This window comes from Hyaena hyaena, unplaced genomic scaffold (genome assembly GCF_003009895.1).
Source record: "Hyaena hyaena isolate Hyena2069 unplaced genomic scaffold, ASM300989v1 scaffold_60, whole genome shotgun sequence".
Taxonomy (NCBI): domain Eukaryota; kingdom Metazoa; phylum Chordata; class Mammalia; order Carnivora; family Hyaenidae; genus Hyaena; species Hyaena hyaena.
Genome location: NW_024080692.1, coordinates 1,660,251 through 1,675,758, shown reverse-complemented (window position 1 = coordinate 1,675,758; position 15,508 = coordinate 1,660,251). Strand labels below are relative to the sequence as shown.

The window sequence follows — 15,508 nt, the reverse complement described above, 5'->3', positions numbered from 1 at the left end:
GAAGACCCAGAACACCCTCCCCTATTCTTTAGTTTCAAATGACATATACACTTCCGTTGCTTGGAAGAATATGGGCCTCATATTCTTGTGGAGCCCCCCATACATACAAAATTAAATTTTATTTTCTCCTGTTAATTAGCCACACATCAGTGTAATTCTTAGACTAGCCAGAAGGGTCTTGAATGGTGGAGGCAATCCCCCCACCCCCTCAAGCAGTAATAATTATTGTTTCTTTTCTATCTAGTAAAGTTTTAATTACATAAGAGGAGCATCTAGATGAGTTTGGGACAGCAGAGTGATACTAGCATGGTCAGGACGAGGCACCAAGGGTCAACCCTAGATTGATTTGTACTACGCTAAGACTGATTCTTCCTTGTTTTTATTGTGGTAAAATACACATAAGAAAAATTTACCATTTTCATTATTTTTAAGCTCAGTGGCATTACATATTTAGTGTTGTGCAGCCATCATCACTATTCATCTCCAGAATATTTTTCTTCCCAAACTGAAAATCTGTACACATGAAACAGTAATTCCCCATTCCCTCCTTCCTGCAAGTCCTGACAGCCACCATTCTACTTTCTGTCTCTATGAATTTGATCATACAATATTTATTCTTTTGCAACTGGCTTATTTCATATAACATAATATCCTCAAGGTCCATTCATGTTGCAGCATGTGTCAGAATCTCCTTTTTTAAGGGTTAATAATATTTCATTGTGTGTCTATACCACATTTTACTTCTCTGTTCATTCATAGATGGACACTTGAATACTTCCATGTTGTAGCTATTGAGAATAATGCTGCTATGGGCATAGGTATACAGATATCTCTTTGGGTCCTTGCTTTCAATTTTTTGGGGTATGTACCAGGAAGTGGAATTGCCAGATCATATGGTAATTCTAAATTTAATTTTCTGAGTAACTGCCACACTATTTTCCATAGCAGTTAAACCCTTTTACATATCTACCAACAGGACCCAAGGGTCCCAGTTTCTCCACACCCTCTCCAAACACTTGATATTTTCCTGGTTGTGGCCATCCTACTGGGTGCAAAGTAGTATCTCCTTATAGTTTTGATGTGCATTTCCCTAATGATTCACGATATTGAGTATCTTTTCATGAGTTTGTTGGCCATTTGTGTATCTTCTTTGGAAAAATGTCTATTTACTCTTTTGTCCATTTTTAATTGGGTTGTTTGGGTTTTTGTTGCTGTTGGTGAGTTGTAGGAGTTCTTTGTATATTATGGATATTAATCCTCTAATAGATGTGTGATTTGAAAATATTTTTTCTCAGCTGAGGACTGATGGATGTGGGGGGGAGGGAGGGATGGGCATGGAGAAGGGCACTTGTGGGGATGCGCACTGGGTGTTATGTGGAAACTAATTTGACAATAAACTATTTGTAAAAAAATTTTAAAAATAAATAAATAAAATAATTTTGTTATTCAGAAAAAAAAATATTTTTTCCCATTCCATAGGTTCCCTTTTCACTCTATTGGTTATGTCCTTAATGTACAGAGATGACCCCATGAATATCATACCATAAGTGCCTCCCTTGCCTCTCCCCAGTCCTGACCCTGATATTAGTCCTTGTCTCTTCCATAAACATGAAATACCTAAAGTATTTGAAGCAACGCAGAGTCACTTGGGTTTCTGAAAGTTTAATTAAGCTCAGAATTTTATTCTTCTATCTGAACTGATAACCTGGGGTATCCAAATTTGAATATTCTTTCTGAAGCATGACCTACCTGGTCTATCCTAATTGTTACTTGAGACAGGGAGCCTCAAAGAAGGGTTGCTAAGACCCCTCTGTGCCATCCCTAAGAAGAGAGAAGCTTTAAAACTCTCATGAAATGATCACAGTGGGCCAGACACTATTTTATTTTACATGGGTTAACTCCCTTAATCTTGATGGCAGCTTTATGAAATGGATGCTGTTTGCCCCTCATGTTTTACATGAGGGCAGGAGACAGAGGGGTTGAATAAACTGCTGAAGGTAAGAATGCTAAAAGGTGGCACAACTAGACTCTGAATCACAAAAGGCTGGCTCCAGACTCTGTCCGCTTAACCAATTATAAACTGTACTTAATACATCATCTTCCCCATGTTTAATTTTAAAAGTTATTTCAGATTTTGGCATTTGCAGTGCAGTTGGTTTCCAGCATACTGCATTTGCAGGCTTCGCTTAGATAGCGTGGCTCCTCTCTTCACATTCCTTTTCCTTCTCTTGGCTTACAGAAGTGGCTTCTATTCTATCCACACGTAAGCAAGATCTGAACCTCCTGTAAATCCACACTTTCCTACTGAACACTGTATCCACGGCTAGATTCATGAGCTGAAAATCAGGGCCAACGATTAAACCCCTCCTACCTCTGAAAGCTTCTTACAATAGAGCAATAATGCTCCATCTTTGTCCCTCCTACCCCAATAGACTCAGGGCTACACCTGACTCTTAGGTACAGAAAAGCAAACCCCACTTGTCTGGCTAAGAGCCAAAAAATGATGCCATCTCAGCAAGTTCAATGTCTCAGCAGGTCATACCACCTAGGGAAAAAAATAATTCATGTCCTCACATACTTTCTTTGGCTGATGATGTGTTTGATGTTCTCCCATATTCTTTCACCAACATTGAATTTTAATGGATTAGGTAGAATAGCCAAGCGCAGCTTATTAAATAGGATGTCTCTTTGAATCAAGTCTATTTATCCAGAAAAGAATCACTTCTGCAGGTTTGTGGAATACCTCAGCTGTTGACAAATGATCCCCATGGCTTCTTTTCATCTGCCTGGGCTCCAGAACCCATTGATCTTGAGAATAAAATGGCTCTACCACCATGCCGCTGCCCCCCCCCACACACACATCGTCCTAATTATTGTGATTTGTCATTATTTGCAGGGTCCTATGGATCTACTCTGAGACGGGTACGTGGGTGTATCCTGTGTTTGCCAAGCTCAGCCCAGTGGGTCTAACAGCCTTCTTCTCTCTCAGCTATATCTTTAGCGCCAGCATCTATCTACTTGGAGAGAAACTCAACCACTGGAAATGGGGTCAGTTTATTTCTCTTTTACCTACAGAGACACACCTTCCTTACACTCTCCACTCCTCCTGGAAACGGAGGGAGAATCTAGTCCAAAGCAGGAGGAAGTGATGCTTGATGCCTTTGTCCAGAGGACTCAGGTCCTACCAAAGTAGGCAAAAGGAAAGCCTGGAGGAAGTGTGAATCTTCCCAAAAGACCCCATCAAATTATTTCCCTGCCCCCCCCACTACACCTCCTTTAACTCTAAGGCAAAAATAATCTTATTTAGAGAGTTCAGGACCCAAAGAACAAGAGCAAGGTGTCCCTATCCCTACATGAACCAATGAACTCAGTCTTCCTCCTCTAAGTGAGGGACTGACAGATACAAGCTGTTAAATGTCAAGGTTTCCTTTTTGAAGGATGTGGGTCCAGATGACCCTCTTAGTTTTTCCACCCTCAGTAGTGCCTTCCCAGATGACTTCCCATCCCTCGCCCATTCAGCTGCTTCTCAACCCTTAGTACAACATTTATCAGATAAAATCACACCCTGTACTTGAGAATGGGAATTCTCATTTAGACAGGGTCTTGGGCAAAGTGAATGGGTCAGCAAGCCAAGCTTTCTAACTACAGGTGGTTGGAACCATGTTGTTTCTTCATTTAAAAAACAAAACAAAAAAAATCTTAGCTGACTTTAAAATAGAAGATTTTATTTGATTCCTTGCTCCACCCACTGCCCCCACCCTTAGAATATTATTTTGTTGGAGAAGAAATTATCACAAAGTTAGGTTGTAAAATAACCATGATTTTTCTCCCTACCCAAAGGGAAGCACAAGAACTCTACCCTGATTTCATATATAAGGAAAACAAGAGTCACATACAATCCCCCACATCACACGCCCACATGCCATTCTGTTCTATCAAAATAGAGATGGCAGAAGTGGCATCTTCCGCCCAATCTATGAACTGGTGTGAAAACATAAGCCCATGTATGCAAAAAATTAAAAGAAAAAAAGAAAAGAAAAACAACATGACAGTTTGAGAAGGTTCAGTACAAGCGTGTATATTTCTGAGAGGAGAATGAGACCCTGGAGAAATAAGTATGCAACTTGGCTTTTTCACTTGTTTCTTCTTCTTGGAGGATTTAATCGGTTGGGGAAATCTTAAAGGCAATATCCTTGAAAGCAAACACTTAAAAAACCGGTTAGTTCATGTTGTATTTATTTATTCCCCAAATCAGGATTCCAAATCGCAGGGAATTATCCAGAGGGGGGAAAATGTGTTGACATTTCAGATGTGTTGACATCTAATTCTAACTGATTTGGCAACTTGAAGTTCTTGGTAAGAATTTTTGATGTCTACCCCAAATATATTTGTGTGTGTGTGTGTGTATGTACATATATACATGTATATATACACACACACATATGTATATAAAGGAAGAAAGAAAAAAGAAACTAATGCATTTGAAATGTGATGGATACAGGACATGCAGAGAAAAATGTGGTTACTCAGGGCATAGAGAACATTAACTTTATATTTTTTTTATTTAAAAAATTTTTTTAATGTTTTACTTATTTCTGAGAGAGAGAGGCAGCATGAGCAAGGGAGGGTCAGACAGAGAGGGAGACACAGAACCAGAAGCAGGCTCCAGGCTCCGAACCAGCTGTCAGCACAGAGCCCGACGTGGGGCTCGAACCCACGAACCGTGAGATCATGACTTCAGCCGAAGTCAGACACTTAACCAACTGAGCCACCCAGGCGCCCCAAACATTAACTTTTTAAAACAATTGCATTGACTTTAATAATGATTAATTTTAAGTTGTTATTCTACAGTGACTTTTAAACACCCATTGCATTAAAAATTTTTTCACCAAATCTAGTATTATTGAGATCACTATTTTCAACATAAAGCTCTTTTTTTTAAAGTTTATTTCTTTTGAGAAAGACAGAGACAGGGGTAGGGGCAGAGAGAGAGAGACACACACAGAATCTCAAGCAGGCTATGCGCTGTCAGCGAGGAGCCTGACCCAGGGCCTGAACCTATAAAACTGAGAGATCTTGACCTGAGCCAGAACCAGGAGTCAGATGCCTAACTGACTGAGCCACCCAGGTGCCTCACAATACAAATTTCTTTTAAATAGGCTTTATCAGTTAAGAACTACATCTAATTTCTCACTACAAGTAGGTCCCAATGAGTAAAGAGGCGAGCATCAACATGTGGACGGACCCTCACATGCACACATGTGAATGTTCATGTGAGTGACAGAGATTACTGTACGTGGTCTTGCATGCCTCTCCTCTCTCTAAATTTTTAACTCCTTAATGAATAGACTGGGTCAAAAGTCCTATATAGCCTCAGAATAGGATCATAAATGGGTTAAATTCTAAACAGATCATAATTACAAATGGTCTAATAAGAATTAAAAGAGAAATTAGAGGGGTGCCTGGGTGGTTCAGTAGGTTAAGCTTTGGACTCTTGGTTTTAGCTCAGGTCATGGTCTCACAGTTCATGAGTTTGAGCCCCATGTCAGGCTCTGAGCTAACAGCATGAAGCCTTCTTGAGGTTCCTCTCTCCCACTCTCTCTTCCCCTCTCTCGTTTGCTCTCTCTCTCTCTCAAAAAATAAATAAAAATTTTAAAAGAGACAGAGAAATTAGACCACTTAACATTCCAATGGCAGTGAACACTTAAATTGCCTAAAAGTAAACAGAGCTATCTATGTGAACACACTTTCTCATGTCTTATTCTACTTAAAACACTTTAGGCCTTCCCCAATTTACAGATGAAAATCCAAGCTCTTGGGATGACATGTGAGGGTCTCTGGGAAGCAATCCCTGCCTTGGCTTTTGCTCCGCTTTTTCTAAATGTGTGCCCCAGCACCACCAAATTGCTTGTCTTCTTTACACATTGATGCTGTTACTCACCTCCATGGGCTTCCTTTTCCATCTTTCACATTCCCCAGTCTTTGCCTGTCTCACACCCACTTAACCATATCAACTCACCTCTTCTAGGAAGTCTTCTCTGGTCTGCACAGAGATTTGTTTTTTCTCTAGACCCTGAGTTCTATAAGGGTTAGGAGCGTGTCTTCTCCATCTTTGAATCTCCCATTTCCATTAGCTTATTCCATGGATCAGTCAGTGCAGACAGAGAATATCTGAGGGTTCTTCTCTCGAGGTCTCATTTGGGATTTTGTGCACAAGGCTTCTGGATATAGTGGTCAAAGAGTGACTCTAATGGTTGAAGATTAAAGCACTAAACAGAGAGTTTAAGGAGTGGAGACAGGGATGCTATCGAATACTGGTTGGAGAGGTGCTGAAAAACAGATGCATATTAGGGCAGGCAGTGCAAAAAGAGCACTGGAATAGAAATCAAGAAAACTAGGGTATTTTCTAGCCGCAAATGAACCACATAAGCCATATCAGTACACTTCAACAACTCAGTTACAGGATGACCTCACACATACCCGTTTGCCCAGGACAGTCCCGGGTAATGCCTGCCATGCCGGGTTACATGTAGTTTGGCATTGTCGAGGCCTGGACAATCAGTTGTGAGGTTCTTCTAAGTCTGGGTTCCTCTCCAAACCTTCTGTTCTGGATCTGTGGAGAGATGTCAGCAGCTACCCCCTCTGTCCAAATCCAGGGCTGACCCTGTTTTGTCATCTTTTCACACCTGAGCTTCCTTGGATGAGAGCGAAATTCTAAGGAGTGCTTTGGTAATGCAGTGGGAGGTGGTGGCTAGGGGGAAAGCTCTGTGCCAGCCTGCCCGGGTTCCTATCTTGGTCCCACTACTGGTAGGCCTGTGACACTGGGCAAGGCACTTAATGCCTTTGATTCGTTTTCCTTGTGCATCATGGAGACGATGCTAGTGCCACCTCCTGACACCCGGTAAGACCATAAATGATGTGAGAAGTGTCAAGTGACTAGAACAGGGCCTGGCACATAGAATTCATTACCATTGCAGGGCACCTGGGTGGCTCAGTTGATTGGGCGTCTGACTTTGGCTCAGGTCATGATCTCAAGAATTGTGAGTTCGAGCCCAGCGTCAGGCTCTGTGCTGACAGTTCAGAGCCTGGAGCCTGCTTCGGATTCTGTGTCTCCCTCTCTCTCTGCCCTCACCCCACTTGCACTTCGTTTCTCTCTCTCTCAAAAATAAATATAAATAAACATTTAAAAAGTTTAAAAAAAAGAATTCATTACCATTGATGTTAATCTCATTCACCATCCTCAAAAACCAGTAACCTTTTCTATGTGGATATTCTAATCCTCTCCTTCAGTTTTAGGCATCAATTACCAGTTTCCCTGGCTGAAGGCCATTGAAAGCAACAATCACATAGCTGAGTGCAAATGGACAGAGGTGGAACAATTCCTAAAAACTACAGAGTGATAGAGGAGGTCAGGCTAACTGAGTCTCGAATTCATTAGAATCCCCGGTTCTGAAATCCTGAGACACAATGTGGTCCACTTAGGAATTACTAGCCAAGTACCAAGCGGTCAAGATATATCAGTGAAGACCCACCCAATGTGCAAGTGTCTCTCTAGCAATAGTCCTTAAGCTCCACACCACATTATAAAGTCACTATTGTAAAATCACTGAGGGAGTTTTAAAAATATGACTTCTCAGGTCCATCCCAGACCAATTACATCGCTATCTCTGGTGGTGGGTACTTGGCATTGATATTTTTAAAAGCTTTCCGGTTACCATAGTTTGCAGTCCACATCAGGAGCCACTGTCTCAGAGCAGTGCTTCCCAAACTTGTATGTGCTTCCAGATCTTGTTAAAATGAGGTTCTTGTTAAAATTCAGTGGATTCAGCAGAGTTGGGGTACGGTCTATACCCAGAGATACTCATGCTACTGGTCTGTGGCAGTGATGGCCACTGTGGCTGAATGTCTACCCGCTTTCTACCTCCTCATGTGTCATGTCAGTGGGTGACAATGGAGAGGAGTGAGAAAGGGCAGTAGGAAGACGTGATGCCAATAAATGTGAACCTGGATAGTGTGTGATGTCCCCCAGGAGTATATAGATGCACAGAACTGGCCCTCTGTATGGGGAGACAAATGCTCTCAGGCCCTCAGGAAGGTCTTGATGGTCCTAAAGAGGATGCTGTGGTTTACAAAGCTCTCAGGTGGGTCCAGAAGGCCACCCTGCCTGACTCGTCACCATCTCCCCACCTTTCCTGTTCTAGTTTTTATGTGTCATAGGACAGAGGGCTGGACAATCACTGGGTCACTTTTTGGGACCAGATGCCCACCAGGAAAGATTCAATGTCTACTCTTTGGGCAGAGTTAGATGCAACATAGGTTTCAAACAATAGTAGAATCAGGCAAAGGTAAATAGTCTCTGGCAGATCATTGTAAGCTGGGTCCACCACATCTGAGCACCTAGGGATGCCCCAGACATATTGTTTCCACCCTGATTTGGAGAAAGGGACCATCAAGGGGCTTCAATACAGTACACCTCGTCTGCCATGTAAGTACTGAGTTCTCCCTCCCTCCGTTCCTTCCTTCCTTCCTTCCTTCCTTCCTTCCTTCCTTCCTTCCTTCCTTCCTTCCTTTCTGTCTTGCACATTGCCCCTGATCATTTCATAACAAAAGAATCTTATCAGGAGATGATTCCATATGTATTTCTTTCTTTTTTTTTTTTTAACTTTTATTCATTTTTGAGAGAGACAGAGGGGGACAGAACATGAGCAGGCAAGGAGCAGAGAAAGAGGGAGACACAGACTCCAAAGCAGGCTCCAGGCTCTGAGCTGTCAGCACAGAACCCGATGCGGGGCTTGAACCCACGAACTGCGAGATCATGACCTGAGCCGAAGTTGGACCCTTAACCGACTGAGCCACCCCGGCGCTCTGGTCCACGTGTATATCTAAACCAGGGACTCACAGGAGCAGCATTCAGTCAACAACAAAACTGCATCTCCCTTTTGCCTTCTTTTCCTAATTTTATCTCCCTCAGCTCAGAGTCCAAACCAGATTACTGTCTCTCCGTCTTTCACTGCCTCTTTCTTTATGAGGGTTTCTCCAGCCAGAACCTCAAATCCATCGCCTTCCTGCTACGTCTGCACTGAAACTTTTCCTCATTCATGTTCAAACCTCATTCTTCTAACACCTCCTATCTCCCCAGCCATCTGCCTTCTCACCCTTTTCCAAGCCAACCCGCATACATGAGGCAAATGTTCTTCACATTTTCAGTTCAAAGTCTAGCAGCAGTAGCTTTTGTGACTGTAGATACATAGGTGTAAATCTTTGTGAATATAATGTTTTTACTTACTCTGCTTTCTGACTATTGGAATAATAAGGAATATAATTACATATGGTATCCATAGTGATGTTGATTAAAAGAATGGGGTGTTTTTTGCCATGACGGCAAAAAAAAATATTTGGATCTTGCACAAGACAAATGCTAAGTGTTTGGCCCAAAATATCTCTACTCCTTGGTACTATCTAACAGAGGATTAAGAAAGGATGAAAATGAGGCAGGCGTGGACCTAGCTCCCTCACTGCCTGCCGACTAGGAGGCATCCCACTGGAAAAATTGCCCTTCCATTAAGAAAAGAGTAACAACATTATTTCCCAGTCAGAATTTGAAGTCCATGTTGTGAACTTTGTCCGAGTAAGGTAACAGTCAACAGTTCCTTTGTCTCCAGTCATGTGCTATGGAATCATGGTCAGAGACCAATTCTGAGGACTCAGAGAAGCCTAGAGACTGCTCAGTAGCGTGAAAATTCAGGACTAAGGACCCACCCCCACCTGCTAGAAACAAAAAGAAAAATATGGTTTCTGTGACGTTCACACCACGGAAGCGACTGCCTAAGAAATGACTGTTGGAAGTCCACACAGTCCGCACCTGAGGAGGATGCCTTCTCAAATGTGTTTGTGGGTATATGGAAATGTCTCAGTGCTCCGTCTAGCTGTTTAGTGTTAGATGGGGAAGACTCTGATCCAGAAGAAGGAGCCACCTGCTCTCCTCCCACAAAGGAACTTCCTGCCACCACTTCTGCTCCTGGGCTCCTTCTCTCTAAGCCTTCAGTTTCTGTTGTGTTTCTTAAATGGAGAAGGGCTCTCCAATCCTCGGCAACTGGGGTTGCGGGAGTGTGGTTATGATTACAGTTGCACTTGAGGGGCTAGGGTTGGTAAACATCATGGATAAAGAGAGTTTTAGGGGCACCTGGGTGGTTCAGTAGGTCAAGCGTCCAACTTCAGCTCAGGTCATGATCTCATCACTCCTGGGTTCGAGCCCTGCATTGGGCTCTGTGCTGACAGCTCAGAGCCTGGAGTCTGCTTCGGGTTCTGTGTCTCCCACTCTCTCTCTGCTTTCCCCCTGCTCACACACTCTCTCTCTCTCTCTCTCTCAAAAATAAATAAACATTAAAAATTTTTTAAAAGAGAGAGAGTTTTAGGAACCTTCAGAGGGACTGCGGGAGGGGGACAAAGTTGAGAAGTTTATGTTGCCCAAGCTCTTGAATGTGAAGGGATGAATGCGTCATTTAGCTAAAAAAGGATTTATCACAGACAAAAATGTGTGCTTCAGAAAAGAGAAGCTCCTTTGTTTGTACTCAGAGACCTAATGTACAGAAGACCTGACTGGGGAGGAGAGAATCCACACGGAAAATGAAAAATTAGTGGGATCGTAAATGAAAGTGACATGCAGGCCTGGAAAGCTGGAGAAATTAATGAAGTTTCCCTGGAGTGACTGAGGGTGTCTGGATTGATGAGGAGAAGAAGAGAGAAGACTGGCTAAAATGTTGAGAGATATGAATATAGGACAGTCGCTATATGAATATAGGACATCACACTAAAAAAAACCCCGTGTGATGAGGGGGGCTTCAGGTCATCAGTCCCTTCCGCCTCTGAGAAGGGGCCTTCTAGCAAAATAAAATTACTAGAAGATATTTAAGGACATAATTGAGGGAGAGGCCAGAATTCGAAGGGCGACGCATAAAACTATAGGGACCTGAAATTGCTGTGACACCAAGCCAGAGCTAACAGGGCTCTGGGATGGACCAGGAGAGGCTGATTTGAGAAAAGTTTTCAAAGTAGGATTGATACCATTTGGCAACAGGTGGAAAGGAAAATGCACTAATGAAGTGTTAGACATTTCAGAGCTTATGTGAAAATTTATGACCAATAAACATGGAGGTACCAACTTGGCTGAATGGAAATGAGTCTAGAAATCTAATGCTATAATTTCAGTAGAAGAAAACCCCTCTAATGAGCTTACTAAAATCTAATCAATGTGCCAGTGCTTTTCCATTCTAACAAGTTGATTTGGTGAGAGGTCGTGGAATAAACCCTACTTAGGAGAATATCCACTTTCCTATTTCTTCTCGAATTTGATGTCTCTTCATCTCCATTCGCACAGTCTCAGAACTAGTCGATGGATTGTGTGCCGCCTGTACAGACTTGACCAAAAGCAACATCAGTCAGGGCACATTAGACATGCAGAACCCCACGAAGGCAAATGGAAAGATCGGTCAACAGGCTAACAGTGACCAAGCACCAAAGAGGACAACAGAGTCACTTCTTGCCCTTTCTGTAGAGGTGGCAGGTTTCTGGAACTTCGTGAAGTGCATCTTCTTGCCTGGGGATAATTGCCCTTGACTTTCCACTGTCCCAAGTCAGAGTGAATATCTACTCACACAAGAATACCCATTAGGGAAACTCTGAAGGCTGATCTCTCTCTCTGTTCTTCATTGTGCAGGTGACATGATGCAGCCAAAGAAGAAGAGGAAGTGACACAGGCCATTTTTTAAGACCAAAGGAGGAAGAAAACATGAGAATTTTTTTCTTTTCTTTTCCTTTCTTTTCTTTTCTTCTTTTTTATTGTCTTTTTCTTTCTTCTGGTTGGGGAAGGTGATGGAGCAACATAGGAAGGTAGAAAGGACAGAGGATGATATTAAATTTAATAAGAGGGTTTATGAAGGTAGCTTAACTTGGGGACTCTTTGTTTTTTTTTGAAAGGTTTACTGGGCATGCCCGAAACAACTGCTGTCTCAGAATTTGTTCCCTTCTTCTGGCTTCTGTGGTCAAAATCTGGCCAAAGGCCAAGGACATTTGCATAAACTTGGTGTTAGAGGATGTTTAGAAAGAGAAAGGAATTTGGGGTGGTGGAAATTCTTCACTTTAGGGAGGAGGGTGCCGAGGATCTAGATGAAAAGTCACCTGCACAAGGGCCAAAGAGTTAGTGTCTGAGCCAAGACAATAGCATCTGTCCCCAGATCATCTAATTCTCAGTCCTGTGCCATTTTTAATAACCGCAACTTTCCTCAGAACAAGTATTTTTATAAACTAGTCATTTTCACGGATTGCCCATCTATTTTGTTTTCCACAGTCTAGACAGAAATGTAGGGAGACGAGTGCTGCCAAAGTTGTCTGTCCACCTCATAGGATTGCAAATTGACCTGTGCAGTGAGAAAGTAAGTTGTAAAAACTATGGGGAAACCTGTCCATCTTGTGAGCGAGCATTTGGGGCAGGTCCAAATATGGGACATGGCAATGCCATCAAAATCTCTTCCATTCAAATATGGATTACTTCGTCAAATAAATGTACATCTTACTTGGGGAGCAAGTGACGGGAAGTGACATGGCCGTGAGGAACCCTAAGAACATTTTGGTACAAAGCACTTTGCTGAGTTAAGCTCTTATGGTTTAACAAAACTGATTGCCAGGTGATTAACAAAGCATATTCATGAACCCTGCTTTGATCTTCCTAGTGGGTTTCTGTGGGTCATTATTTACAGGCTCTTTATTTACTGTCTTTATTTTGTAAAGGAAATGAATGACAAGGGTCTACTGATGGGTGAGTCTAGTGTGTCACCTGTGAATTGGGTGTGGGACGCAGCGTAAACTGTGCTTGGACTTTCCAACCTAACATCATACAAGAGAAATTTGGTTAAAAAAATAGGTAAAATTTGGTAAAAATGGATCCTGGAACCACACCAAACCTTGATTGCCATTTGACTGGCCATCGGACCGTTATCTATTCCAACATCAGAAAGCTCAGAAATACCAAGAAGTCTTGAAGTGTTACAGAAGAGGCCCAACTGACACAGCAGGGCAGGCAGACCACGGGAAGCCTAGCAGAGACACCAAGAAACCTGCTGTCTTCCTCATCCTTTATCTACTAATATATAAATATGAGCCTCAAGTCTTTTTGGACTGAGCTGAGAACACCACCTCCTTTCCTATACCTGCTGCTGCTTGACTGCTTCGAGCACCTGGTCTCCGCAGGAGCCCAGAAGCACTTGTCACAGTGGAAATTCCCCAAATGTGAAGCCCGCAGGGGATCACCCAAATTTTCCACACCTCAAAGACAACTCGAGCTGCATACTTCTCAGAGCGATGGTAAGCTGCTGGCTGGGATGAGCCTGCAGAATTTTATTTGCGGCTTCACTGTCCTTGGAACCAAATGAAACCTTGATTTCTGTACCACTGACCAAAGTGCAGTATCCATTCCAACAGCAGAATAACCTCAGAACCACCTCCCAGTGAGAACATACATCAGCGGGGTAGGGTGTCTGTAGCTTAAGAAGGGGAAATCGACAAAATACCTGCAATGAGTATCAAATAAACAGTCATTAAGACGTATGTAGGGTTTGCTGCCTGCCTGAGGCTGCGCTCAGCCCTGAGTGGTTAGAAAACAATACCAACCAATGAGATAATCAGCAATAGTATTTGTATAGGGTCATGTAATTTACAAGCTGTACTCACCCACTTGGTCTCGCTTTATCCGCACAAAAAAATAAGTAGAAAATGTATTATGTCCTCATTTTCCAAATGAACAAACCGAGTTTCTGAAAAGGGCATGCTCGTAAAAGTTTAAAACCTTTTCTGGTGGGGGCGATGCTGGGTGACTTAGCTGGTTGAGTGATGGACTCTGAATTGTGGCTCAGGTCGTGATCTCACCGTTGGTGGGGTCCAGCTCCCATGTAGGGCTCCGAGCTGACAGTGGGGAGCCTACTTGGAATTCTCTCTCTCACTCTATCCCTCCCCCACTGGAGCACACACGTGCATGTGCACGTGTGCACGCATTCTATCTCCTTCAAAATAAATACACTTTAAAAGAAAACTTAAAAGAAAAATCAACTTCCCGGGGAAAAAGAAAGTTGTAAGGCTCTGATTTACAGTGTTTGCCCATTCCATGGTGTAAACACTCCGCCACAGCCTTTTCCAAGCAGGCCACTGAATGCAGAGCTGGGACGAGATACGCATAACCACGTGGGCCTGGCAAGGCTGTAGGACTTGGCTCCTGCACACTGGCCTGGGAGGAGGAAAGTGACCAGGCCAAGGTCGCAGTGATGGTTGCTTCCCGAGACCACATTCCTGCCTCTTGGTTACACAGCAAAGCAGTAACCTGCCATCTGAAAGTTTTCACTCAAAAAAAGCAAACGTGTATTAGGATATCAGCAGGGCTGGACGGAAGAAAGCGGTGGTCAGGGGACCCCAGCTTGGCGGAAACTCACAAAGACCAAGGGAAGAGCAACTCTGGTGCCTCATGACTGGTCCGAACGTTCCGGAGTTGCTAGCTTACCCGTGACATCAATGTTCAGTTTGGGCCGAAGGCTTCTTCTGTTTGCCTCAACAATCCATTAGCCTCATCCTCTCCTCAAATGGGTCATACATTTCTCAAGCTATTTCCAGCTCCTCTGCACCTACTCGCTTGCAATACTCGTCATAACAGGAAGTTAGTTGCATACAGTGTAATCCCCGAACACGTGGCACCTGCACGTGGGGCGCGGGAGGGGGCCGAGGGAGCCGCGGCGGGGCGGGGCTTCCCCGAAGGCCACCCGGCTGGGCGCTGAACTAACCCATCCCAAGTCCAAGTCGGGGCCTCTTCCTCCCAGGCCCTGGTGTCAGAAACCAGAATCCATCCCCAGACATTGTTTTCCCTTCTCGTGCAGTTGGTGGCTCTTTTTCTTTCTTTCTTTTTTTTAATAACGCATTTGAGTAGGCAGCAAAGCCAGTCAGAACTGTTTATTTATAGCCTTGGATTTTCAATGCTGTATAAATTAGAAATCATTGCTGAATGAGGCCTGCGCCCACTCACACACGCAGGGCTGCTATCTGTGAGTCCTTTCACACAGTTTGACTGTACACAGTCTAAAATGGGAGAAAATGACATGCTCCGAGTCAAATGACGAAGTCACAGCTAAACTGCAAAGCAGAAAACCAGCAATTATTTTTCCTCAGCACAATATGGGGAGTACGACAGGTGCAATTATCCAATATTATTTAACAGCACCGGTTTGTGGTGTAGGGAGAAAATAAAGGTTTCCGTGTCTTGGAGAGGAAAAAGAAAGAGAGAGAGAGAGAAAGAAAGAACCTGCCTCTGGGGCTCCGTTTCTGTGGATTAAGCTGTGTTATGTAAATTGAAACTGGTCAGGATTCCAAACAGGGAAAGCAGCAGCACCTGGCTTCCTCAGCCTTCCTCCCTGGAAACTGGCAACCCACGTCATCAGGGCCTTCTGAGAAAAAGCCCCTTGACTTGAAGACC

General features: G+C 43.4%; 1 protein-coding gene across 3 annotated transcripts in view; it reads left to right on the top strand.

Moving 5' to 3' along the window:
- The window catches only part of LOC120231679 (androgen dependent TFPI regulating protein), a 74,845-nt gene extending 61,243 nt beyond the window's left edge, over positions 1-13,602 (top strand). For all 3 annotated transcript variants that reach the window (XM_039231875.1, XM_039231877.1, XM_039231874.1), the window contains exons 6-7: positions 2,897-3,048; positions 11,717-13,602. In XM_039231875.1, the coding sequence (XP_039087806.1) occupies positions 2,897-3,048; positions 11,717-11,751 (187 nt within the window). In that variant the 3' untranslated portion in view covers positions 11,752-13,602. The remainder of the gene's footprint in view (positions 1-2,896; positions 3,049-11,716) is intronic.
- Positions 13,603-15,508: the final 1,906 nt, after the last annotated feature.